The sequence below is a fragment of the Nansenia antarctica genome (genome assembly GCF_963989245.1).
Source record: "Nansenia antarctica genome assembly, chromosome: 10".
Lineage (NCBI taxonomy): Eukaryota > Metazoa > Chordata > Actinopteri > Argentiniformes > Microstomatidae > Nansenia > Nansenia antarctica.
In genome coordinates, this window is record NC_137680.1 from 17298299 (window position 1) to 17323732 (window position 25434).

The 25434-nt window shown below is 49.7% G+C and overlaps 1 protein-coding gene across 1 annotated transcript; it reads right to left on the bottom strand.

Annotated features, from left to right (window-relative positions):
- Positions 1–1244: 1244 nt before the first annotated feature.
- On the bottom strand, positions 1245–22332 carry LOC308166704 (AT-rich interactive domain-containing protein 1A-like). The gene is made up of 23 exons (XM_080541029.1): positions 21400–22332; positions 18140–18349; positions 17710–17832; positions 16669–17217; positions 16474–16581; positions 15420–15663; positions 15047–15136; positions 14569–14739; positions 13165–13495; positions 12236–12381; positions 11860–11975; positions 11373–11582; positions 11000–11201; positions 10588–10717; positions 10283–10485; positions 9597–9741; positions 9122–9250; positions 8875–9007; positions 8515–8719; positions 7759–8469; positions 7292–7422; positions 2873–3643; positions 1245–2827 (listed from the first exon to the last, which is right to left on the bottom strand). The coding sequence occupies exons 1-23, from the start codon at positions 22324–22326 to the stop codon at positions 1649–1651; spliced, it is 7164 nt and encodes a 2387-aa protein (XP_080397155.1). The 5' UTR covers positions 22327–22332; the 3' UTR covers positions 1245–1648.
- Positions 22333–25434: the final 3102 nt, after the last annotated feature.

Here is a 25434-nt window from a genome sequence, read left to right on the forward strand (position 1 = left end):
CTGTGCTGCTACTGATATATGATCCAGTGTTAAATACTTAATTGTAAGACGCGATGACACACTTCCTCTGGTATATTTGCTTTCATTGTTGTTTACCGTAGAATAAAACATTGAATTGAGTGATTTATTTTGTAACTGTATTCACTTTTCAATGAATGACACAAGGCAAGACACAAAAAGAAACAACACCATCAAACATCTTACGAAGATTTAATGTACATTTATTCTTACCACATGGAACATATAGTATAAAGATTTCATACTGAATAAATGATATTCATTGAGCCAAAAAAAGGGAAAAGGAGGAATTTACATGATGTTTTTTTAGCTACATAGTCTGAAATACAAATATGCAGAATCCCATATCACTGGAGAAAAGAATTGTAAAATGTGTTTCTTCATCTAGAGTTTATTATTGTTGTACCAGGAGTAGATAACAGGGTTGAGCCGTGTCTGCTGTACTAGGGAGCCGTGGAGGAAGAGAGAAAGAGGTTGGGAAGAGAGGGTGGGTGGGTCTATATCAGCAGAGTGGAGGACAGGGACCAAGCTCATGTGTCACCCTTCATCCCTCCAGAACAAGTGTGAAAATAGTGACAGACAGAGAGAGAGAGATAGAGAGTCAGACAGACACAGAGAAAAGAAGTGTAATGTACAACATCATATATATACATCACAGCAAAGCTGCATCTGAAGATGAAAACCAGTCCCAAGAGGCGATTTCTTTCATATAAGGGTCAATTCATACAATCAAGGGCTAGAGAGAGGAGGTAAGGGTGTTGTAGGTTCTCAGTACTTTGGGGAAGAAAGCCTTTTTTTTCTCTCTTTACCTTCCAAGAAATAAAAATAAAAGACCTTGAAACTCCAGAGGAGCTGTGTTACCAGCGTGTCTCTGTGAAAATGTGTTACAGAATGCTTACACTCAAGAGCAGTACGGTACAGAAAATGTCCTACTACAATCTACTGCACACTGCACAGACTGGTCTCCTCACTGGGGGTGTCTGGGAACAGCCCACAAGCTGCTGCCCCCCCCCCTCCGCCCCCACACACACCCCGCCCCCTAGGCCTGACTGGCCAGCAGAGCAACTCTACCAGCAGACTCTCCTCAGACTGCCCCCGATACCCCCTCTCCAAGCCCGAACCAGTTTTATTCCCTCTTTATGCCCCCTCCTCCCCCCCCAGGGGTAGAGCTGCCCCCACCCAAACTTACTGTAAACGAGACAGCAACTTTGGTTACAGTTTTTGTTTTCTCAGCTATTTATTCATTCATTTATTTATATTTATTAGAAAAAGTACTGTACTTCTGTACCCCCTCCCTCGAGTGCAGAACAGTCTCCCAAATCCAGGTGTTCTGCCTTATAATGTTGTCTAATTGGCATTCATGTTACAAGTTCTGTCAGTTTGTTTGTGTGGAGTCTCTGGTCTGTAGTCCATGCCGCTGCCTTGTGACGTCCCTCTGTGTGAGAACAGCCGAAGTGGTGGTGGCGGCAGGGGAGGAGGTTGGTGGGGGGCTCAGAAAGTGGGATCTGAAGGTTTGCATAAATTAAAAAACAGTCGCTTGACCTTTCCCTGCCCCCTACACATACAAGCCAGGTAACCTGGTGGGGGAGAGGCGGGGGCTAGGAGGAGGAGCCACAGCTCCCTACAGCTGTCATGACTGGCCAATCAGAAAGAGTACATCACAGATGACGTGGGACACCAGCGAGTTCATGAGGGGTGACACGGAGAGGTCGAGGAGACGGGACTCGTACAGCGTGAACTCTGAGCGGTTCTCCTCCACCTTCGCTAAGGCGTGCAGGGCCTTCGCTGCCCGCCGCATCATGTCGGCACTGGCGGGCTCGAAGTGCATCCCCTGCAGGTGCAGCAGGGAGCTCTGGCTCTGCTGGAGCTGAGTCGCTGCCAAGCTGTCCTCCAGGAAGCCCAGGAGATTACCCACACTGCTCTTCTGCACGGCAATGGCTCGGGACGCCATGCTGTCGCCCTGGGCCAGGTTGGCCAGTAACACCACCGCCATCTCCCGGCAAACCGCCACCTTCCTGTCTCCGACCAGCCTCACCAGTGTGGCGTACAGCTTTTCCAGCCGGGCAAAGGGTGGCGTGGCCAAGACCAGGTCCACGTTGTGGTCCTGAATGCTGAGCTTGCTGAGGGTCTCCAGGACCAGTCTCTGGGGGGACAACGCGCTGTGGGGTCCCAGGGTGGGGAAGGGGTCCTGGGCCTCCGCCGACGGACACACGGCCCAGTGGAGCAGGCCGTCCAGCAGGGGGAGGCAGATGCTCTCGGGGTAGATGGAGAGGTCCAGCTGGCCAGAGATGTTCGCCAAAGTGACCAGGCAGTTCTCTCTAAGGAGCGACAAACAGTCCCACCACCACTCGTCCCTCTGCTGCCCCACCCCTTCGTCCGACTCCTCCTCCTTCTCGTAGGTGAGAGGAGCCTGCTTGCGCTCGGGGTGCCTGTGGTGGAGCAGCACCAGGCGGCCCAGCAGCAGCAAGAGGCCCGGGTGTTTGGACATCTCCTCGTCGTTCCCAGGAACGAAGGACAAGCTGCGGACGATGTTGGAGACGCAGACGCAGCGGCGGGAGAGGGAGTCCTGCCAGTTGGCCAGTGTGATGAGCGGCCCCTCGTCTTTGCTGTGCGGTTCGTCCTCCAGAATGGTCACTTCTCGCTGGATTTGCTGGGCTGGACAATCGGCAGAGGGGAGGGGGGATTTGTTGTTCTCCTGTCGGTGGCTCTCGTCTCTCTGGGGTGAGGAGTCGGTCGCAGCGTCCGGGCGGTTTGTTGCCCCTTCCTCAGCTGACAAGCTGGTCGAGGTGGAGGGCTTTTCACTGCTTGATGTCTGGGCTGGTCTCCGCTCCTCCTCCTCCTCCTCCTCCACCACCTCGTCCTCCTCCTCATCGTCGTCCTTCTCCTCGCCCTTCCTTTTCTCTGTCTCTGTCTCTTTCTCTGTGGAAGATGTAGTCGCCACCACCTCTTCCTCTGGTCTTTTCCTCTTGTTGAGGGCACCAGGAACTCGTTCTCGTGGTCCCACGAACTCCTCCCGTCTTTCGAAGTGGGTCTGGATGTGTTCCGTGCTGTCCCCTCCGCCGGCGCTCCAGTGGAGCAGTCCGCTGTCAAACTCCTGCATTCTGCCCAGCCGGCCGGAGCGGCCCACCGGGAAAGGATCCTTCTTCCGGACCACCTTGAGTGGGAGCTTGTCAAACTTGCTGGCCTGTTTGGGCTTCTCCTGCGGGGTAGCAGGAGGCTCTGAGGTGCTTGGCTGCTCTGATGAAGACCCTTTCCCCTTCTTCTCCTCCACTTTCACCTCTGTCTTCTCCTCCCTCAGAGTCCCTCCCTCCTCCTCCTCTTCCTCCTCCTCCTCCTGCTTTACCTGAGCCTGCCCCTCTGTGGTTCCACCTGGCCATTTAGAGTTCCTCTCCTCCTCTTCCTCCTCTTCATCATCATCATCATCATCTTCCTCGTCATCCTGCTCCATGTCCTCCACCTCTGGGGGGTCATCTCCTGCTGTGCTGGCCCAGTCTCGCTCCAAGGCGTCTGGGTCCAGTAGCGTCCGCTGGCCGGGGTCTCCCACCTCATACTCCCGCAGGATGCCGAAGATCTCGATGAGGCAGCGTCTGAAGTACTCCACCACAAGCTCCAACAGGCCAGGCAGCTGAGGGGGACAGAGACGAGAGGGTCAACAGATGGAAATGTGCATGATTGTGTGACGTTTTAACTACTGCTTCAAACTACTATAAAAAAAAAAAAAACTACATACAAAAACTCAATATATATGTGTCTCCAGAATAATAATAAAAAAAACTTAAAATTCAAACAAGACAACTACGTATATAGCCTTACCATGCACAGCCCCACTATTGTTATATGCATGATAGTGATGTCTCTAAGAGACATCCATCTGAGACCCACAGATAGTGGATATTTGTATCTTTTGTGTGTAACACAGAGTACATTTCCTAGCCATGCTGGAAAATAATGTTCTGATTACAGAGAGGCCTGTGTCTGATTGGCTGTGCTAGCCCTAGCTCCGATGCAACACACATTATACCGGTAATTACATGCCACGGTGGACAACTCCAAACATGTACGCGCACTGTATCGCAATTGCATTTTAGCTTCTTCGTTTACAATTATGGCATTTAGCCAATCACTAGGGCTGGGTATCGCCACTGATTTCCCAAAACGATTCGATTCCGATTCACAGCTCCCGATTCGATTCGATTCACGATTCAATTCGATTCGATTCCGATTCGATTTAGTTACAATATAAATTTTCCTTGAATATGAAGAGATTCTCAGAACTAATGCTTTCAATGGTTCAAGGAACCCTATAACATGTAGCATTGTTAAACATATCAATGTTTACATTAAGAATTGACTCCAAAGCAGTTACATGAATGTACTTCTTATTGGAACATAAATGAACATCATTGACCAACATTTTTCTAAATCAGACACTACAAAAAGTGCTTTTTAACGTGCTTTACTGCAGCCAGTGTAAATAAAGGGGCTACAAACATAGCCTATCGGTAAACAAGACATCACATATCCCTCAGGACTGTCAAATAGCTTATTTGCATATATATATACAAAATAAAAATGTGCAAAACTCAAACGAAAATAGTGCAATAGATGAGGGTATTTTGGGGAACAAAAAAACACATTGTAAACCATAATGTCCATGAAACTAAAGCCCTTCATTACTGCTTTCTCACTTTTTGGAGATTGGAAGATTTTATTCAGGAATAAACATAATTGGAAAATCAATGATTATTAAAATACCGTATTTTCCGCACTATAAGGCGCACCGGATTATAAGGCGCACCTTCAATGAATGGCCTATTTTAGAACTGTTTTCATATACAGGGCGCACCGGATTATAAGGCGCACCGGATTATAAGGCGCATAGAATAGATACTGCAGTCAAACGTTTGACTGGGGTTGCGTTACGCCCAAGCTCCACCTACTGCGTTGCGTCACCTCTCCATCGGTGTTGTGTCAACTTCCCGTTGTCCAAGCTCCACCTGAGCGTTGTCACCGTCAACGTTCTACCTGCTCCACTGTCAAAAATATATATTTTTCCACCTCAAGTATCAGCCGTTCGTCATCCATTTTTGCAACAAGCGTCAAGGACCTGCGGTGATTCACAGCTGACTCGCGTGAATAGCAATTCGCAATAGCTGCAACCACGAGATATAGAGTAGTTAGCTACAAGCATTTTCAATCTGCTATTATCTCTATTAGTGGATTAACCGCTGTGGTGATTTAACAGCTGATAAAAATACATCAAGTAGACTACAAACAGAGCAAAACAACACCAGAAAACAACCAATAGGCTATACAATTATAACCAACAACCAATATGTGACAGCTCCTGGTGAAATGTGCAACGTACTTTTTCAGTTTTTACACATGCTTAAACTACAGATTGTAAGCTTTCAAATGATGTGTCATACATTCAAATCAGAGAAAGATTGAACACGACAGGCGTATTTGAATGTTGGTTCACCTCAAACACTGAATGGGAGAAAAGTGACTCTGACCAAACCACAACAAACGCTGCTAGCGGCTAACAGCTAACAAAACACATCGCTACGAAGGTCTAAACTGTATTTTAATAACATGACAACATACTGGGAGAACATCGACATGCTAAAAACACATAACTACTAGATGAACTAGATGAACACACAGTTCTTGCTTTTGAACACGAGCTAAAACGAAACTATGTTTACAAGTCAACCCTCCCTTACCGGTAGCCTCCGGCAAACGAGAATAATGAATCCAATACACAAATGATAAGTGTTTAGTGATCGTTAAACTGTTGTTTATTATATCGAGTGGGTACTTTAAAACTTCAAGTTGAAAGCACCAAGAATCTCACTTTGTTCCCTCGGAAACTCTGTTTAGTCTTCTTTACTTGGGGTCTTGGTGTGGGACTGTGAGTAAGCACAGTATACCGGTGTTTACTGATTACCGTAATGCTGCAAGCGGTGCGGCTTTGTAGTTTACCAGTCGTACTGAAACATTTTGACAGAGCGCCTTGAGCGCCGTGTACAACCAGTATGGATCAACAAATTAACCAATTGATCCATATATAAGGCGCTCCGGGTTATAAGGCGCACTGTCGGTTTTTTTGAAAATTAAAGGCTTTTAAGTGCGCCTTATAGTGCGGAAAATACCGTACTGTAGTATACAGTAACAATAAGTTATTGGAAACACCACAAATCTACGGAACCACTTATTGAGGCATCACCCTGACGTGAAACATGGAAAAGAGGATCCGAAACAAGCCTCGCTGATAAAGTGGCAAGTGATTGTCAGGTACGAGTCCATTGCTCTGGATATCCAGCTGTCACACGTTATGGCAACTCTCTCTGCTGGCTGGAGTGAAGTTGCGATGTCACGTTTCACCTGCGCGGACATGTCTGGGACTATCACTTCACTCAACTGTTTGCGTGTCGGTAACACGTAGCGTGGTTCTAGTACACTGACGACACTGACGACGCTGTAGTAATTTGTTGGGCACGCGGAGAATTTGATTGTAATTTGCAACCAAACGTCTTTATCAGCGAGGCTTGTTTCGGATCCACTTTTCCATGTTTCACGTCAGGGTGATGCCTGTGGTTCCGTAGATTTGTGGTGTTTCCACTAAATTTAACCTCCACTGCGCACAGCTTGCATATGGCTTTGCTTTTGTCCTGCTCATCTCTATCGTCATAATTTTTACATCCAAAATGCACCCAGACATCTGCCTTTAAGCCTGGTCGTTGCGTGAGATATGATAAATTCTTGTAGCGCGAGATCTGGCCACGAGATCTCGTTGCAGGTTGAAGCTGCAAGCAAAAAAATAAATAAAAATAAAATAAAATAAAAAAACATGAAAGATCGATCTCGGGATTTATGAATCGATAATCGCTCATTCAATGAAGATCGATTCAGAATCGGGAAATCGATTTTTTTAACCCAGCCCTACCAATCACCCTTTGGTTAAGCCGCATGCTAAGATGAAATGCAGTGCCATGTGTAAAGTTTTCAACCGTGGCTTTGGGTAATGACATACACAAAGTTAATTTGTATGGATATTAAGCAGCCATTTGGATTTTCGCTGAGCCAAAGAAAATCGCAGATGAAGCAGAGCATGTGGATACTTTCAAAACTGGGATAAGTGAAACAGGTTAAGGGTACTCATGCTTTAATTAATTTGTAAGCCAATACACGACATCTCATGAAATTATATGGATTGTTGCGTCGGCGCTAAGCTAGCCCCAGCGTCGAGGCCTGTGTCTGCCGGTCTCACCTGGTGGAGGTTGAAGGTGGTGATACTGTTGTCGTCATACAGGAGGATGTTGATGGTGTCCAACGCCCACGTGCTCTCCGCCAGCAGACCGGACTTTAGTGACATCATCACTCTCCACGCCTCTGGGGTCCCTGAGGGGGAGGGGCAACAAACATACTATGTTTTACTTGGCTTGATCACACTTGGCAGTTAAATACATCAATGAATTACATGGTTAACTCTTTATAATAGTTAAGTCCATTAACTGAAACCTCTGACACTCCAAATAGAGGATTACACACTGCTAAACCATGAATATAGATAAATTACACTCAGGGCCTGATATTTAGACCACACGCAGCTGTAGAGTGACTTACCCTGCCCCCCCCCCCCCCCCCACCCCAGTAGTTAAATGGGACCATATCAACTGTGGTAATAACATCGTTTTCTATGCATGGCTGTGATAACATTATGACCTCAGGCCGTACCGATGTCTTTCGTGGTGAGGCGTCGGCGTGTCTTCAGGATGGGGTGTGTGGCCTCTATGGAGCCCGGGGGGAAGGGCATGTCTCGCCTGATCATCGGAGACTGCACCGAGGAGGGCACGATGTGGGACGCGGGCACGGGGGGGCCTGCCTTCTGCATCTTGATGCCGCCGTGCATGTAGGGAGATTTACTGGGCGACGTCCTGCTCTCCATGACTCGGGGCATGGGGGCGGGGCTGGACACCTGTGGAATGTGGTTCTGCATGCCCTGAGGCCCCGTCTGGTAGTTGGACTGCAGGGCACGGGTCAATGGCTGGCCGCCCGGCCCTCCCCCGGGGCCGTAGGTTGACTGCCGTGGGCCCATCTGACCCCCCCACTGCCCGCCCTCGTGGTTCATGCGCTGCTCTGACGACATCCCCTCCTCGGGGCGGTTCATTCCAGGGAACCCCGGTCCCTGAGCGGAGCCTCCGGGACCGCCCTGCCGGTTGGGGTAGTTAGGGTAGTTCATCTCTCCCCTCCCCTGCCACATGCCCCCCTGGGGACCGTCGGAGCCTGGCTGCATCATCTGGGGGGGCATGGAGGGCTGGGTGTTGGCTCCTGCGACCCCTTGCATACGCTCCCGGTTGAAGGGGAAGGGGAACTGGTTCTGGGAGCCTGGAGGGCGACGGTCAGGGCCGGGGTAGGGACCGCCACCGCCACTACCACCACCACTACCTCCACCACCACCGCCGCCGCCACCACTACCACCTCCACCACCACCTCCGCTGTACTGGTTGTACATCTCTGGCTGGCCAGTGGAGGGTGCTGGGGATGCACCCTGCTGCTGTTGCTGTTGTTGTTGTTGTTGTTGCTGTTGTTGTTGTTGTTGTTGCTGCTGCTGTCCACCACTGAATGGTCCGCTGTACATCTCTCCCTCGTGACGTTTGGCTGGGGGGTAGCCCCCTTCCCCAGGACGCTTGTAGTTCTGCACAACACAGACTCAGTCAGACAGTAGAACAGTAAAATCCAATTAAACAGAAGGCAGTATTCATTACAAGTGTTTCCTGTATTAGAGGTCAGAATGCTTTACAGTAACTCCATACTGTGTATCGGCTGTAGAGTAATTAAGGCATCGCTTACCTGTTGTTGTTGTTGTTGTTGTTGCTGCTGTTGTTGCTGCTGCTGCTGTGATAACATTCCTGGGTGTTGGTTGGGGTATGAGCCACCAGGGGGCGTGCCCTGGCCAGGATACTGATTACCATAGGAATCATGCCTGCAAACAACACTTCATATTAGCGACACATTCCAGGTGAATGTATGAAGTCAGCTCGCTGCAATCGAACATATGGAGCTTGACGGTTCTTGGGGGCGCAGAGGGTTAACTGACCGAGGCTGCTGTGACGGGTAGCGGTTTGGCGAGTACATTCCCGTGTCCGTGTTGCCGGGCGCCAGGTTAGGGTTTGGCTGCGGGGCGCCAGGGCCCATAGTGCCCTCTGGACCCATCCCCTGCTCTGGCCTGGGAGCACGGTAGAACATCAGTGTTAGGACATCTCACATACACCCCTCTTCACAATACAGAGCACAACCCAAGCTGAGCCTAGCTGAGCTGAGCTGTACTGGTTACACACTGAGACGATTGGATAAACGTTTGTTTGTTGTTGCAATGTTGCTACATTTCACCCAAGCCAATATGGTTACGATGCATCTATGACATATCCTTTCAGATCTACAGGGATTTTGGTGGTACTGGCTAGAGGTCAATTTGGAACTCAGCAATAGCCAGGGCAAGAGCCACGTTCATCATAAACAATGTCAAAATGTGTTAAACAAACACAGATGCTGTCAGTATATGGTGGTAGTACCTCCTGTCAAAGCCCGGTCCATAGGGGTACTGTTGTCTCTGGCCCATAGGCATGTTTCCCATGGGCCCAGGTGGTCCTCTGTTGTACTGCTGCTCTCCCATCCCACTGCTAGGGCCCTGGCTGGCAGGCAGGAACTGCTCAGAAACTGGAAACAGACACACAAACAGTCAGATAGGGACATGACTTGCAATCACTTCCTTGGTATCTGACGGTTCTTATTCAGTCAGTTCACCCAGATGCAAATATTCATGACATGAACCTGACATGATTCCTGATTCTGAACGGTCTTAGATACTTGTCTGTTTTTTTGTGTGTTTTTTTTCAAGGGGTAGTTTTGGCCTGGCCTAGTGGATAGTGAGTTGGACTCTTGATCAGAAGGTTGTGAGTTCAAATCCCACATGGGAACACTAAGTTACTCCAGGAGAATGTCCATGTAATCTCTAATTGTAAGTCGCTTCTAGCACGACGACTGCCAATCGCCGCTGGACTGAGCTAGATTACTTTTCCTGCTACGACTAGTGGATTGATGATTCACTTATGTAATGTAATGCTTTGGATAAAAGCATGTGCTAAATGGTAAAAAAGTGTAATGTAAAAGTTTTACCTAATATATTTCTATTATCTGAATGTTCCACAACATTGAGCCCTACTCAACACAGCCCAGTGTCTCTGAGCCCAATGCCCACCTTTCCGCATGGCACCGAAGGGGTCCTTGTTGGGTTCGTAGGGACCCATGCGGCCTGGGCCTGGCCCTGGTCCAGGCCCTTGCCCGGGCATCTCAGGGGTGCTCATGCCGGACTGGTAGCCAGAGTTGGGGGTCATGGAGTTTCTCCTGGGGAAGGCTGGGTCACTGCCGTCAGAGAAGGGGTCCTGGAGGCTCACACTGCTCCTAGGAAGGGGGGAGATTGTATGGGTGATAAGAATCTTCTCAGGGCAGAAGCCTCTGACAGTGTCTGGAACACAGAGGACAGGAGAGCTGAGGGATCCTTACCTGCCCCCCTGTTGCATCATGGGAGGATGAGGGGTAGAGGCAGGAGTGGGGGGCTTCAGGTCTCCCCCCTCAGCCATGGAGCTGCTGGTAGACTGGGGGGTCTGGGGGCCCTGGAGAGACCCCGAACCAGCTGTGGGACAGACAGACAGACAGACACAGAGGAATGTTTCAGTTATTCAGTTAGGGATCCAGACAGACAGCAAATAACCTTTGTTGACATAACCAAAACCTAAGGCGTTTACATTGGACTCGCCAAGCAAATGCCTTGCCTTAAACTCGTAACCCGTGCCAATAGAGTCTTATGACAAGCATACGACCTGAGGATGAACCAAGTCAGTCACAATGGCTCGGTTACCAGTGTGTGTGCGCGAATGTCTACAGCGGACGGTACAGTGATCTGTCTGGTACCGACCTGGGGAAGGTGGTTGGACCTTGGGCTGGTTCTTCTTGTTGTCGGTGATGATCTCAGGAGGTGGGTCCTCCCCTCGTTCGATCTTATACTCGAAGGCATACAGACACTGGATGTACTGTTTCTTCAGAGAGCTGGCAGCGCTGCTTGACGTGCCCACGTTCAGGTTGGTGGACAGCTCACGCCACTTCTTACTCTTATTCACCTGGAGGGAGGGAGGGAGGGAGGGAGGGAGGGAGGGGGAGAGAGAGTGAGTTCCAATGAAAGGAAGCAACCAGCCCAAGGAGCTTCTAGGTTGTGTGTGTTTGCTTGTATCTGTGTGTGTGTGTGTGTTCATCTGTGTGTCTGTGCCTGTATAGGTGCATGTTCTGCCTACCTGTGCAAAGCCTCCTATGTCCTTCACAGAGACGTAGAGCCTGAAGAGGTCCAGAGGCTTGCGGCCCACGGCGGGCAGGTTGGTCATGGGCATGGCCTTCTCTTCGATGAAGCCCAGGTAGCGATCCACCCACATCTTCCTCTCCGGCTCAGGCCCCAGCTCGTACAGACGTGTGATCTTCTCATTGGTCGTCGTGGAAGAGCTGGACTTCTGTGATTGGACGCACCAATGAACACGAGGTGAATAATACAGCGTTTTAGGGAGAGAGAGTTCGACACCTATTGGAAAATAATCATCCCTATAGTGGCTACTGTTGAAATCTTGGTCTGAATGGTTGAGAATCCTATCATACCTGTATGATCCCTATTGGACACACAGGTAAGACTAGGTTTTATATCTTGACAAACAAAGAACCCTAGCTAACCCTGATGATGTGAATTCCTCACCCCGGGTGGATATGGGCATATAGAATGAAGTCAACCATCACCTTGGATTTAGTCTCGGATTTCGGCGGCACGCTCGGTCCACCGTCCATCTTGTTGTTCATCTTCTGGGCCTGGCTCATTTTGCCGTCCATGCCAAACTCTGGGCTTGGGACCATACCTGGACAGAGGGAGGGAGGGAGAACTGTTCACCGCTAAGCAACTACATCCATCCATCAAGGAAGAGATGACTGTAAGTGACAGTAAGAAGCAGCTGAACATCTAAAAGTGTTCTCCCATTCAGAACAACAGAACTTGGATGAACCAGAATAAAAAAAGAACATAGCATAAATAACATTGCCATCCCAACGCTAACAGTGTGTCGTAGACTGGTTTCGTACGGGCAGAGGGAGGGCACCTATGTATGACAGCCAGACTCACCACTGTTGTTATTAGCCATGTTGGGCCCCATAGGGAACGGAGGACCGCCCTGTGCATTCATCATGCCAGGCATGTTATTCATAGGAGGGCCATAGGGGGCGCCAGAGCCCATCATACCAGGAGACATGTTGGCGTAACCAGGCATTCTGAAGGACGGAGAGAAGGAGGAGGAAGACTATCATCAGCACAGACAACAAGTCATCAGAATTATAACTGACATTTATCATCTATGGGTTGAAAAACAGCTGTTTGTGTAACGTCTTAGTAATCAGACTTTTTTGGCGTGTTATGAGCCATGTCAGACGTGAGTTACCAGTGTTTCTGGTATGAAAAAGATTCGAAAATATACTGCAAATTCGAAGTTGGAAGGGAAATCCATAATGTTTTAGATTTAATAATAATAATATTAATAATAATAATCATATCTTGGATTCATATAGCGCCTTTCTCAGACCCAAAGATGCTTTAGGTTTTAGATGTGTAGATTAACTATGTGAGAGTCAGGTATTCCTCACAATGACGGGGACTGGAATGTCATGGTGATTCTGTCTGCCTCAGTATCAAGTCTCTCTATCCACTTCTCCTCTCCTCTCCTGCTGCTCTAACCACTCCTTCACTCCTCTCACTCCCTTCTCTGGACCTTCAACACAGTAGAACCTGCTAGTGAGGACAAGGTTAGTGAGCACTTATGAGGAACACCCTAGATAGGACAAGGTAAAGTGAGCACTCGTCGTTTAGAAGGGTAGTTAGCTCTGAGCTGAGCACATACACCAAACATGAGTGGGGTTGACAACCTGCATAACTATCGAACTAACGTGTTCTCCTGCACTGTTTGGGGCATTATTAATAGAAGTGTGTTGAAAAATGGTTGATGGGAAAGTCTATCTGTTTTGTGTGTGTGTGTGTGTGTGTGTGTATCATAGCCCTACCTGCTGTGTGAAGAGTTGGTAGCAGCGTGTTGCATGGCTGCAGCCGCGGCCTCCTGTGCCTTCCTGTTGAGGCCGGGGGGCGGACACATCCCCGAGCCCACCTGGGGGGGCATGTTGCCCATGTTGGGGGGCATGTTGGGCCCCATGTTGGGCCCCATGTTTGGGCCGTAGGGCCGGGCGCCCATCTGGCCCGGGGGCATCCTGCCATGGGGCATGCCGGGGTACGGCGGCCCCCCTCCCTGACCAGACATGGGGTTCATGGGACCGCCCATGCCGGGGCCCGGGTAGTTGGCATTGGGCATGTTGCTATAGCCAGGTTGCCGGGGGTAACCTGTAGGGGGGTAAGGAGGAGGAAAAATACAACTTTGTTTGGAAAATGCATGTGTAAAAAAGAAAAAAGAAGAAAAAAAAAAGAAAAAAGAAAAGCTTGTAAAATTGTGGTAAAACCTGTTATATCCAAAGACATTGAAACTGTATTCGAGACAGTTACTGGGGCGAGGTAGGTAAGCCAGCCCAGCTCTAGCAGTGAAAGCTGTTCCCCTGTAGCTAAATGGAGTGAGCTAGCTAGAACAGCACTAGCAGTGAACAAGTGAGCTACAGTGAGCTAGCTTAGCGCTAGCGTTAGCGGTGAGAGCAGTGCAGTCTGATCTGTGAGGCTCTGAGGCTCCGTCACCGTGGCAGCTCTACTGACAGCAGGCTGTGCTACGTCAGCTGACTCCATGCTAAAAATAGCTGCACTAGACTCCAAGAGGGAGGGACCGACAAGAGGATGGAATTCCTGGGAGGCAAAACACATATATTCCATTGGTTCAGTTCAGCTTGAGGAAATGTACGAGTGGCAACTTGACAGAAAGGTGAGACCGTAAAAGAGGAGCATTTATGTCAATGGGCACAATCATAGACCCAACTATCAAGGTCAGCTTGATTAAAAGTCTATCTTCTGGTGGTAAATCAAATATGTTAGCTTCTTTTCAGGTGAGGTGCGCCACTCAGACGGTGTGAAAATATTTATATCACAACATAATGTGAAACTGTCACCCCGATGCTATGACTAATTGCCCCATCTCCTCTCATCTCCTCTCCTCTCCTTTCCTCCCTGGCCCTCCTCTCCTCTCCTCTCCTCTCTGGCCCCCTCCTCTCCTCTGCTCTCCTCTCCTCTCCAGCCCCCTCCCCTCCTCTCCTCTCCTCTCCTCTCCTCTCTGGCCCCCTCTACTCTTCTCTCCTCTCCTCTTCTCTCCTCTCCTCCCTGGCCATCTCCTCTACTCCCTGGCCCCCTCCTCTTCTCTCTTCTCCCTCCTCCTCTCCTCTCACCTCCTCCCTGGCCCCCGCCTCCCTGGCCCCCTCCTCTCCTCTCCACCCCCCTCCTCCCTGGCCCTCCTCTGGTCTTCAGCTCACAGCCCTCACCTTGGGGACCGTACTGCCCACCCTGAGGTCCGTAGCCTCCCATGGAGTTGTTCTGCTGATAGGGCCCCATCCCAACATGCATCTGAGCCCCGGAGGACTGGCGGGGGGACAGGGACGACGCAGACTGGGGGGAAACATAGGGGGGCATCTGGGGGGTCCTCTGCATAAACCCTGGGGGAGAGAGAGAGAAAGAGAGTTAATTCTCTGACAAAACACGAAGAAATCTCATAAGAGACCTAAGAAAGATCCCTCCCAGAGCTGATTTTCCAAAAACAAAAACAGCCCCTACTGACGATCTGGAAAGACTAGATAGGTGGAAGGCAATCTGGTAGCCGCTAAGGAATAACATTCAATGCCAATCCAATCCTCTCCAATACACAAGACCTACAGCAGGCTAACCAGGAAGTCAGAATGACACAGCACATTGAGACAGTGGTCTCTCTCTTCCAAACGTTGGGGGTTGGGACTGTGACCTCACCTCTGTCCTGGGCCATAGGGGACTGGCTCATGGAGGGGTGCAGACCCCCCTCTGACTGCACGCTCGACGGCCTGGGGGGCACCTGGGTCCCTAGACAACGACAAGAGGATCGGTTGATGTGATTTATTTATATGTTAGATATTATATAATATAATATAGATTATTTATATGGATTAATATGAGAGTGCTTCAGATAGTATCGTGATGTGTTAGAATCTATGTGAATGTAAGCAGGGATAGGAAAGATGTCTGCATAGCAACTGAAGACATCAAACGTATGTGCACAAAGGCGTGTCAGAAGCCCCCAGCATACAAGAGTGTGTGTGTGTGTGTGTGTGTGTGTACTTGTGTGTGTGTGTGTGTGTGCTCCTACCTGGCATGGTAGCGGGCGAGAGGGGCCCGGTGCGTGACGTGGTGGCGCTGGCGGGGGACCCCGCGGGGGAGGGCGAGGGGCCGCCCCGGATGCCGGGCAGGTGAGGCGAGGTGTGGGGGGAGAAGGGCGACCGCGCTGGATTACTCTGCTCGCCCTGGCTGCTGGACACGCCTGAGGTGCTCACGCCAGGACTCAGGGCCCCGTCCGTGCCCATGGGCAGGTCGTCGATGGAGCCTGAGAGATCCTACACACGCACACACACACACACGCACACGAGGGAGAGAAAGAGGACCGTGGTGAGGAAAAGGCTGTGACTCAAAGATGTACTTCCAGTGGTTGACCACATCCCTTCATACCAGTGTTTGGAGGGAAGGGGGTTAGAAGGCAGGTGAAGAAACACAAGACAATAACACTAGTCACAGCAGTGAGACACACAGATGCCTCGACAATGACTCAATGTACCGCTACATGAAGTATCAACACAGTGGAAGAAATGTTTATCTTTCTTGTGTCTTAGAAAGCATAAGCACATTCCCTTTAGACTTCTAGGTTTACACACACACACACACACACACACACACACAGGGTGTTGTCCTCGTTTGTCTTTTCGAGAAAAAGAGAGCATATTAGTGCTGCCTTGGGGTTGCCATGGTAACCGAGGTTCGTTCAATGTGAGCTGAGTCAGCGGAGAGAAGCCCTGCCATGTGATTCTCTCTCACACACACACACACACACACACACACACACACACACACACACACACACAACCTGATTTAAGCTCATCTCTCTGAGCTACCTTGAATACACACACACACACACACACACACACACACAAAACACTACTCAGTTACGTCAGACACTTAAATACACATCATTTATTTACCTAAACAATCACCGGCGGCAGGGCAAGAAGAAGCATGCAAGCATTTCCCAATCACCGGTTTCGGTGTACTATCATAGTATGTGAGTCTGGCTGGGTGGGTGAGAGATGGGGTGAAGGAGGTTGAAGGAAGGAGGAAAGCTGAAGTACCTGATGTGGGCAGAAGGGACTCACCGGTAGGCTGGCCGGCCGACCTTGTATGCTGGCCTCCTCCGAGCCACTTTTGGGCTGGTTGGAGGGAGGGGCGCTGGACTGGGAGCTGAACGAGTCCTGTGAGACCTCCTGAGGTAGGGGGGGGGGGAGAGAGGCAATGAGCTCTGAGAACGGACGCGCACACACACTCACACTCTCTCTCTCTGGAAGTCGTACCTGTGGTGGAGGAGGGAAGCGTTGGTATGGTGACTGCTGTGACGGCGGCTGCTGTTGCTGCTGTGGTGGATTCTGGGGAAAGGACCCAGACTGCCCCTGGGGGTGCTGCTGGTTGTGTCCTGGTGGCTGCTGGGAAGGCTGTGCAGGTGTCTGGGGCTGCTGCTGCTGCTGGGATGAGGGGGGCTGCTGTGGGCCCTGGACGGGGCCTTGGTAGCTGGGCTGGCCCTGGCCTTGGGTCTGGGACTGCGGGCCTGCTGAAGCCTGGGAACTCGTCTGCTGGGGCGGCTGGCTGGGAGGCCCCTGCTGCTGGGGATAGGGAGACTGGCCGGCCTGGGGCTGCATCTGGGCCTGGGAGTAAGGTGGCTGGGACTGTAGGGGCCCTTGGGACGAGCCTGGCAGTGGCCCCTGTGACTGGGGGGGCATGTGAGGCTGCTGATAGGGTGGGCCGGGCTGGCTGTGGGAGGCTGAGGACTGGGAAGGGTGGCCCTGGGCCTGTCCTGGATGGGTCTGGCCTGGGTATGGTGTCTGCCCTCCAGCCTGCTGTCCTGGCTGGCCCTGGGGATGGGCTGAGGGGCCCTGGGGGTGTCCTGGCTGGCCTTGGGGGTGTCCTGGCTGGCCTTGGGGGTGTCCTGGCGGGCCCTGGGGGTGTCCTGGCTGGCCCTGGGGGTGTCCTGGCTGGCCCTGGGGGTGTCCTGGCTGGCCCTGGGGGTGTCCTGGCTGGCCCTGGGGGTGGCCTGGGGGGCCCTGGGGGTGGCCTGGGGGGCCCTGGGGGTGGCCTGGCTGGCCCTGGGGACCCTGGGGGTGGCCTGGTGGGCCCTGGGGGTGGCCTGGTGGGCCCTGGGGGTGGCCTGGCTGGCCTTGTGGGCCCTGGGGGTGTCCTGGTGGGCCCTGGGGGTGTCCTGGTGGGCCCTGGGGGTGGCCTGGTGGGCCCTGGGGGTGTCCTGGCTGGCCCTGGGGGTGTCCTGGCTGGCCCTGGGGGTGGCCTTGTGGGCCCTGGGGGTGGCCTGGGGGACCCTGGGGGTGTCCTGGTGGGCCCTGGGCCTGGGGGTGGGGGTATGGTGTCTGTTGTTGGCCCGGGTGTGGAGCCTGGCCCTGCTGGCCGTAGTAGGGCCCCTGGCTCTGAGGCCCGTAGCCCCCTGGTCCCGCCTGGCCATAGGACGCCATCTGAAGACACACAGAGCATCTGGTTATACCATAAGAGAGTGAGAGGATAGGACCAACCACATAGTAGGGAAGAGAAGATGATATAGATAAGAAGAGAGGGAGGGCTTAGTCTCGTCTCATCTAGTTTAGGCCTATTCATTTATACTGCTCACTACCAGGAAAAACAAGTAAGTGTTCAAGATAGTGTTGTAAAATAAAGTCGTATACATGTGCAATAAAGGGGACGTAAGCAAGAAAGAGAGCAAGAAAGAAAAAAAAGGTGCAACGAACGCATGGCTGAGGTTTCAGAGTGGCTGTCTTCACTGACCTGCTGTCCATAGGGCATGCCCCCCATACCCCGGCCCTGCATGCCCACGGGGTATCTTTGGGGTCCGGCGGGGCCGTAGCCCTGGCCGGGATATGCCGGACCCTGCTGTGCCCCAGGGGGAGGTCCCTGGCCAGGCTGCTGGGAGTACGGGCTGCCCCCACCGTAGGGCTGGCCCCTCATCTTCACCATCGGGTCCATGGGGCCCGGAGGCTGTAGAGAGGAGAGGAAGAACACTGGTGAGATACCGTCATGATTCATCATCATCATCATCATTGCATGCTGTTATTCCTTAATGTATTGCAAATATATAATGCAGCCTTTGCTGTATCATTCAATATGTTATACCTGGAATACAGTGGTATGAGACTTATGGTTGACCATAGAAACCATAAAAGTCACCAGAAAGGTATTTATCGAATGAGTAGGCCACCTCATACCTCAACGCTCTCGACACAGATAGAACCCATCTATATTCACCAAAGGGACATTCGCATTCCTATTCTTCACAGGTATCAAATCTACTGAAAATGATAGCTAGTAGCACATTTACAGAACAAGAGTTCATTAGAGTAAACAGAACAGAAGGGAGGCTTTTTTTAAGTTTCCCACGGTCATTAACCTGATTTTTACCTTTCGGTGCCATAGTTACGGATGTCAACACAGCAGCTATATATATCTCATCCTAAACGGAGGGCAGTCTGCCCAATCTTAAACACAACCCAGCTGTGCTCCGGGGTTGACTACGGGCCAAACCTACTTTCCCTGTTTTTAGAGAACTAAAATGCAACTTTGGCTCTCAATGAATGACAGCAGAAATGGAGGGAACGTTAACTCCACTATAACCGGTTGTCCGTTGGCTGACCCCAGATCTGCTTATGTGTTTTAGAAGAGCCCAAGGACTAGGAAGATGGTGAAGCACATACAGATCTAGGACCAGACAAACTCAGCTTCGATGAGAATACCATATTCAACATCAGCATTATTAACATTAAAAAAAAGGTATCTCCAACTCAAAACAGAACAATAAAAAGGCCAATCGAGGCCTGTCAACAACAATACTAGGCCTACCTGAAAAAAAAAAAATGGCTTTAATTAATCTTAACGAACTCTCATGGGCATTTCTTTATCAGTGCCCTTGTCTGTGCTGGCAGAAACAAGGCAGCTTAGGCATTTCTCTGCTACACAAAGGCCCTTACAAATAGCCTAGCGGGCAAAAAGCCTTTCTTGACATTTCCCAGTTCCCAGATAATGAATTGAAATGAAATAAATAAGCGCAGCACATGGCTAATCAGCATAAGACAGAGAGGAGACTCCCTAGGCGGGGGAACGGCGGCTGGACTGGTTACTGATTGGCCAGGGGGGGCTAGGGGGAATTCTTAAGTCACACACAGACAGAGACTTGAGGAACATAAGATACAGCAGCCACTCATGTCACACAAACACACGCACACTCCACACACGCCTCCACACAGATCATATTCACCTTCACTATGCATGGCCAAAACACAGCAATGCAACACAGGAAGTAGGTTAAAGCCAAATTCATAAAAATACTTGTATACAGATATTGATGGTCATACACTAGCATAAGCCCATCACAGGGAAAAGATCCCATAGCCAAAGATATCTTTACACTAGCCACACTGTAGTCCCTAATATGCATGTACCCAATACGATAACTGAATATCAATAGGCTAGTTAGGGCTGGGTAATATATTGTGTGTTCACCTTTATTGTTATGGATGTGTGAAACATGTGTATTGTTGGATTTGCGAAATCCAGCATATTTCGGTTGATCACCGCAATTCATGCCCAAAGATGTAAGAGGCACATTTTGTTCCCTCACGCTGTAGCCACAGTAGCCTGCCTGGGGGTGAATGCAGTGGGCTCCAAATGAGAGAAAATATGTTCATATAGACTTGTCTCTGGAATAATTAGGCATTTCTTTTATAATTCATATTCAGCTCTTTGGCCTATAATGTTGACTATTTCGATAGGCCTAATACTAATACGTTTTCTATTTATTTAACACAGCATTAATCTAAATCAAAAGGCTTAGTTTACATCCTATTAAACTGGTGTTCTCGATGAAAACTGGATCAAATAAAGGAGATAGACCCTTACTCTCTCCTCATCACAGAATGGACACACAATTAAATGGCCTGGTATTGTATTTCAATAAGTGCATGGAGGAAAATGTGATGATTGCAACGTAGGCAATTTAGGGAAAATGCCAGAAGTGTATTTAGTTAGTGTGAGTAATCATGAGCAGTTTGAGCAGTGTGGAGGAGTGTTGCTCTTATCAGCAACTGCTGTTGCGTTACATCATATGCAATTATAAATGGCCAAGAGCACAAGATGCCGAGCCAATCAGATCTCGGCTCGCATGTCAACCGAAGACCAACTGTCTCCTGGCTTTGACAGAAGGATTTTTACCTCCACAATTCAAATCCCAGAGCAAAGCTGATCTGCAGCCAGTCACTCAGATCACTGCTAGGCCACTGTTTACATGCAGCAGCATGCGGACGGCGGAGCGGCGCAACCTGGCAACAGAGGCGCCAATTGACACTATCTTTCAAAAAATAAATAGGTCAGTGGATTGTGATGATTGAAGTCAGTGCAACACTTCTTTAGATCTTTTAAGTAACTCAGGCACATCACTTCAAATCTCTCTCAAATACACACAGTCTAAGAAGAGCAACATCTGAGTCTCCCGAGCTTGCAGTGCTGTGCATTTCCATCACAATTTCAACAAGAAGAATTAAGCACGATGATCAAAACAAAGTAGTCGATGTGCAAATAAACAATCGACGCACACACACTCGGTATTACCCCGAAACTACAAAACGTTAGCGTTATAAACACATGAATACATAGCCTATGACACGGAATAGCAGTTTAATTACGTTATAATGCCGCCCATTGCAGACAAACAGGACGGGGGAGATCAACACGCCTTTTACTGCTATTTCACTGCGTTTCCAATGTGTGGCCTTTTGGCCACTCTACGAACGTTACAATGTTACTATTTTATAACACGGGGTTACATTGTAGCGGCTGCACCAAACAGTGATACATATGTAACCGAGGAAATAAAGACTGTTTTAATAATGTGGTGTGTTAGTTAGAAAAACGAGAGGGGCAGCCATTTTAGAGTGTCTCTTAGCCCATAGACAATGGCTGGCCCGCTACGTTGGGAAACTAGGGGAAGATTGTGCTGAAGCTCACAGCAAAAATATTAGCTTTATATTCCACTTTACCTGGCTTCTACCTAGCGGTTGCCCCGTGCTCCCCGGGCTCATAGGCGGCTGGTGATGGCTCCTTTGTTGCCAAGCCGGATTACCCCCTCCATACTGACCGCTACTGCCCCCCATGTCTGTTGGTCCCTGCTTACTAGCTCCTTCCTGACTGCTATAATCGCCCGACGGGTAGTTGGGATAACCCCGCGTTGAGCTGGGGGAGGTCAGGAGCTGGTTTAGGGTCGGGGTGGAGGTGGGCTGCGGGTTGCCCCCCATGTTATATCTCTGGTTGTTGTACGATGCAGCCATGGTCGTGGGTCCGACTCCCGCTGCTTGCTGCTTAGCTGGCTGCCCCCCAGCCGCCGGAGCCTGGGTGTTGCTGCGCGGGGAGCTCATGCCGCCGTACCCTTGGCCGGGATAGGGAGTTCTGTTGGGGAACGGACTGTAGTTGTTGAACTGGTGTTGGTTGGGGAAGCCATGGTCCTGATAGGGGTCCATCATGTTGCTCGCCGCCTGCACGGCCGGACCTGCAGCAGCTGCCATGCCAGGGCTTTGTTGTCCGCCATGTTGATGAAAAGGGGCCCGGCCGTAGTGTTGACTGTATCCGTAGGAAGGTGGAGGAAAAGCGGAGCCGTGGTGATGCCCCATGCCGGGGTGGTTATTCCCCTCCGGTCCGAGGGAATCATTCTGATTATTATTAGCCCTGGACGGGTTCCCGTTCCCGTTCTTCATCTCAGGTTCCCCTCCTCCTCCCCCAGCGTTTCCCACATCGGCCCCGCCGTCCTGCAGATCCCCCCGGCCCGGAGAGCCGCTCCTCTCTAACCCCTTATTGTCCTGCTTCTCCCCCCCCGGTACCGCCGACTCTTCCTTTGGGTCTCGATCCGGTTTCTTGAGTTCCGAAGGCGGGCTGGTGTTGAGAGTGGTGGCGCTAGCGACCTGAGCGGCCATGATAACCCCCCCTCTCTCTCCCTCTCTCGGCGGAGTCAGTCACAATCAAACGCTAGCATTGAATATAAATAATTGTTTATAACCATTTATCCTTGTCTCGACTCATTCCCACCCCTTTAAAACCGGACCGGATCCGGCTCTCATTCCCGATTCCGATGTGAAAGTTAGTAGGACACGTATTTGTAAATCCCAGGGATGCATAAAACCGACACAGAAATATAGTGGGGGTTCTGTTACAGAAGGAGCGTAGAGGCGAGGAACGGACCAAACCAGCACGAGGCTCTGCGAGATACAGCCATTTTACTGAGGCGCACAGACGGAGAGAAAGCACGGGTTGGATTCCAGTGGGGAACACGGAGTGGATTAGTTTGTTTTCCACATTGGGATATTAGTCATTGCGTTAATAAGTAATGTTCTGGTATAAAAACAAAACTTAATTTGTCTTCATGAATGAATGCATATTCATATTTAATAACGTCGATTTTTCTCAGCATGGGGTAGGCTATGCGGGCAGCTCTGATGGGAAATCAACACTCTAATGAACTACATTGCTTATTACATAGATACATTGTTACATTATGTTTCACTGTATCCACAGTCACTTAGACTTAGAGAATCTGGAAACTCTTGAATCCTGCTTTGACTGTTATCTGGGCTGGGTGTTGCAATCACCACTGTCGATGTGTCATCATGAGAAAACTGCAGGGCTACATTGAATGAGAACACTGTGGGCCTGAACCACCAGAGCTGGAGAAAGGAATAGAACACATAAAGAAATGAATAGATAGTGATCATTTAAAAAGGAGAGAGGAGAGCTACCGACAATCTGATCATTCTCTGACTGTCAGCCTCAAAAGACGGACACAGTTGAGGCAAGAAAACAGAGACACTTGCATAGAATTTCAGAGGGGAAACTGCCGTGTAGCATTGCATGCACCTTCTCTCTCTCTCTCTCTCTCTGCTCCCCCCGCCCTCTCCCTCCCCACCCCCTCTCTGTCTGTCTCTGCCTCCTAGCAGCAGCAGCTAGCAGAGACGCTTCTCTAGTGAATGTGGGGGATGGGCAGAAAGTACAGCTACACTGAGACTACAGCTTTCTCAGCCACCCAACATTGAACAACTCCACTGGGCCGGCTATAACCCTGACCTTGCCCCAAGAAGGAGGGAAATCTGTCTAATTTATAGTTAACAACCTCATCATGTTATGTAAATAGTAAATTAGGAAATCTGTGGAAAAATCTCATTTTTTTCATTTGTGTTCAGCTCCATTCCCCTAAGCTTCACTATACGTGTAATGTGTATTCATCCCTGTGTTCTAATCAACGATGATTTAAAAAAAAACAATGGGGTCAATGTCAAGTTTTGAAAGACAAAAAAACTAGTTTGAATGAAATCTCTGCGTTTGAGTCTTTACTGAGAGATATTATGGACCCCCCCTCCCCTCTCTCTCTCTGTCTCTCTCTTGCACGCACACATACTTACACACACACATTGAAGCTGTTAGACCCCCACCTCCACTATCTCTCTCTCTCTCTCTCTCTCTCTCTCTCTCTCTCTCTCTCTCTCTCTCTCTCTCTCTCTCTGTCACACACACACAGCAGGAGGGCTCTGACGAAGGAGGAACAAGCCAAGAGGCACACTCACTCACACATGTAAACATTCACGACTAAAGGTTGGCCCTGACACACCCCCTCATGCTCTGAATGAGTGATGGGCAGGGGTAACAGAGTACCAGGCATCACGTCAACACACACACCCTCTGAAGTGTGCTGAGGAAGGAAGTTCTTCTGACCAACACACACACACACACACACACACACACACACACACACACACACACACACACACACACACACACACACACACACACACACAGAAGAAGCACTACACTATGAACCTCACAAGAAGTCTCCTTCATAGACAAGAGAACATATTTCTGGGATGTTTGACATGGGATATATGTAACATAAGCTTTCTGTTATATTTGGATAATGAAACCAGGGATATGTATGCTCTTAGTAGGCTATGCTGCCATTGTTTTGTCTATAGGCCACCTGTCCCTGATCTTATCTACACCCCCAAATGTTGAGCGAGGCGCTAGGAGGTCCACACTAAATATCAATATTTAACTGCTATTTTTTTATATTAGGAAACTACAGCAGAATAGCCCCAGAAATGTGCTTGCTTTGTACTGTATGAGGAAAGAAGGAAGGACTTATTATAGGGCCTCTATTCTCTCTAAACCACTGTAAAGAGGCAGCAGTGGGGTTCTGTTAGTAGAAGCCACGAAGAGCCTTCTATCCCAGAGAGAACAGACACAGGGCCAGTTGTGCAGAAACAGAGATTTAATGTGGCTTCCTCTCCCCGCCTGGCTACGTTTTTTATGCCCTGGCCACAAATAAAAGCTGGAGTAGACTTTTAATGGCGCTGGGAAGGGGATTCGGACACACTAGTGCCATCTCCTGGACAGAAGGGAACAGAGTCTCCAGTAAAAACAATAAACTCATATTTACATATCTCATTGGGCAAGAGCAGTCTATGGGCAAGACAATTTACTACATATTGCCTGGTAGACCTTTGGAAATCATAGATGGAAAAACAACGAGCAGATGAGTGTATCAATTATTTGTTTATAGAGTCCACCTTTCCAAATGTGTGCAGAAGTGGTTCAGCTACCTCTTCAAAAGAATGCATATACATTTTCAGGGTGGGACCTGACCAATATTTCTGAAAGACAGAAATCCACTCCATGTCTTGAGGGTAGCTCTGTTCTGTGAGCTTTATGAGGCGACGTACTGACTCAGTTACGCCAATGCTTGCAATGCTTAGTGAAGGTTATCATTTCTTTCATTCAAATGTCGCTTCTACCAACATGGGTGACACACACCAAGGTTGTAATTAGTGTGTGTGTTGTACATGACCACAGGCTATCACCTACTGTCATAAAAGCTAACATTCATGAATTCAGGTTTAGATAGGCTACTGTGCTAATGTTTTAATTTGCTGGTGAGCTTCTCTGTTGGTCCTCAACTTCCACTTTAACAGTGAGTTAACTAAATAAATACTGGAGAAGATTAGAAAAACTAGGGGAAAGCTAGAGTGCCCAGTACC

Excerpts from the sequence above, each read along its gene's own strand:
- LOC308166704 (XM_080541029.1), bottom strand. The coding sequence starts at position 22,326 with ATGGCCGCTCAGGTCGCTAGCGCCACCACTCTCAACACCAGCCCGCCT. Across the intron at positions 17,218-17,709 it reads CACCATACCCCCACCCCCAG|CCAGGACAGCAGGCTGGAGG; the intron begins GCCCAGGGCCCA and ends CCCCAGGGCCAG. Across the intron at positions 11,583-11,859 it reads AATCCGAGACTAAATCCAAG|AAGTCCAGCTCTTCCACGAC; the intron begins GTGATGGTTGAC and ends GTCCAATCACAG.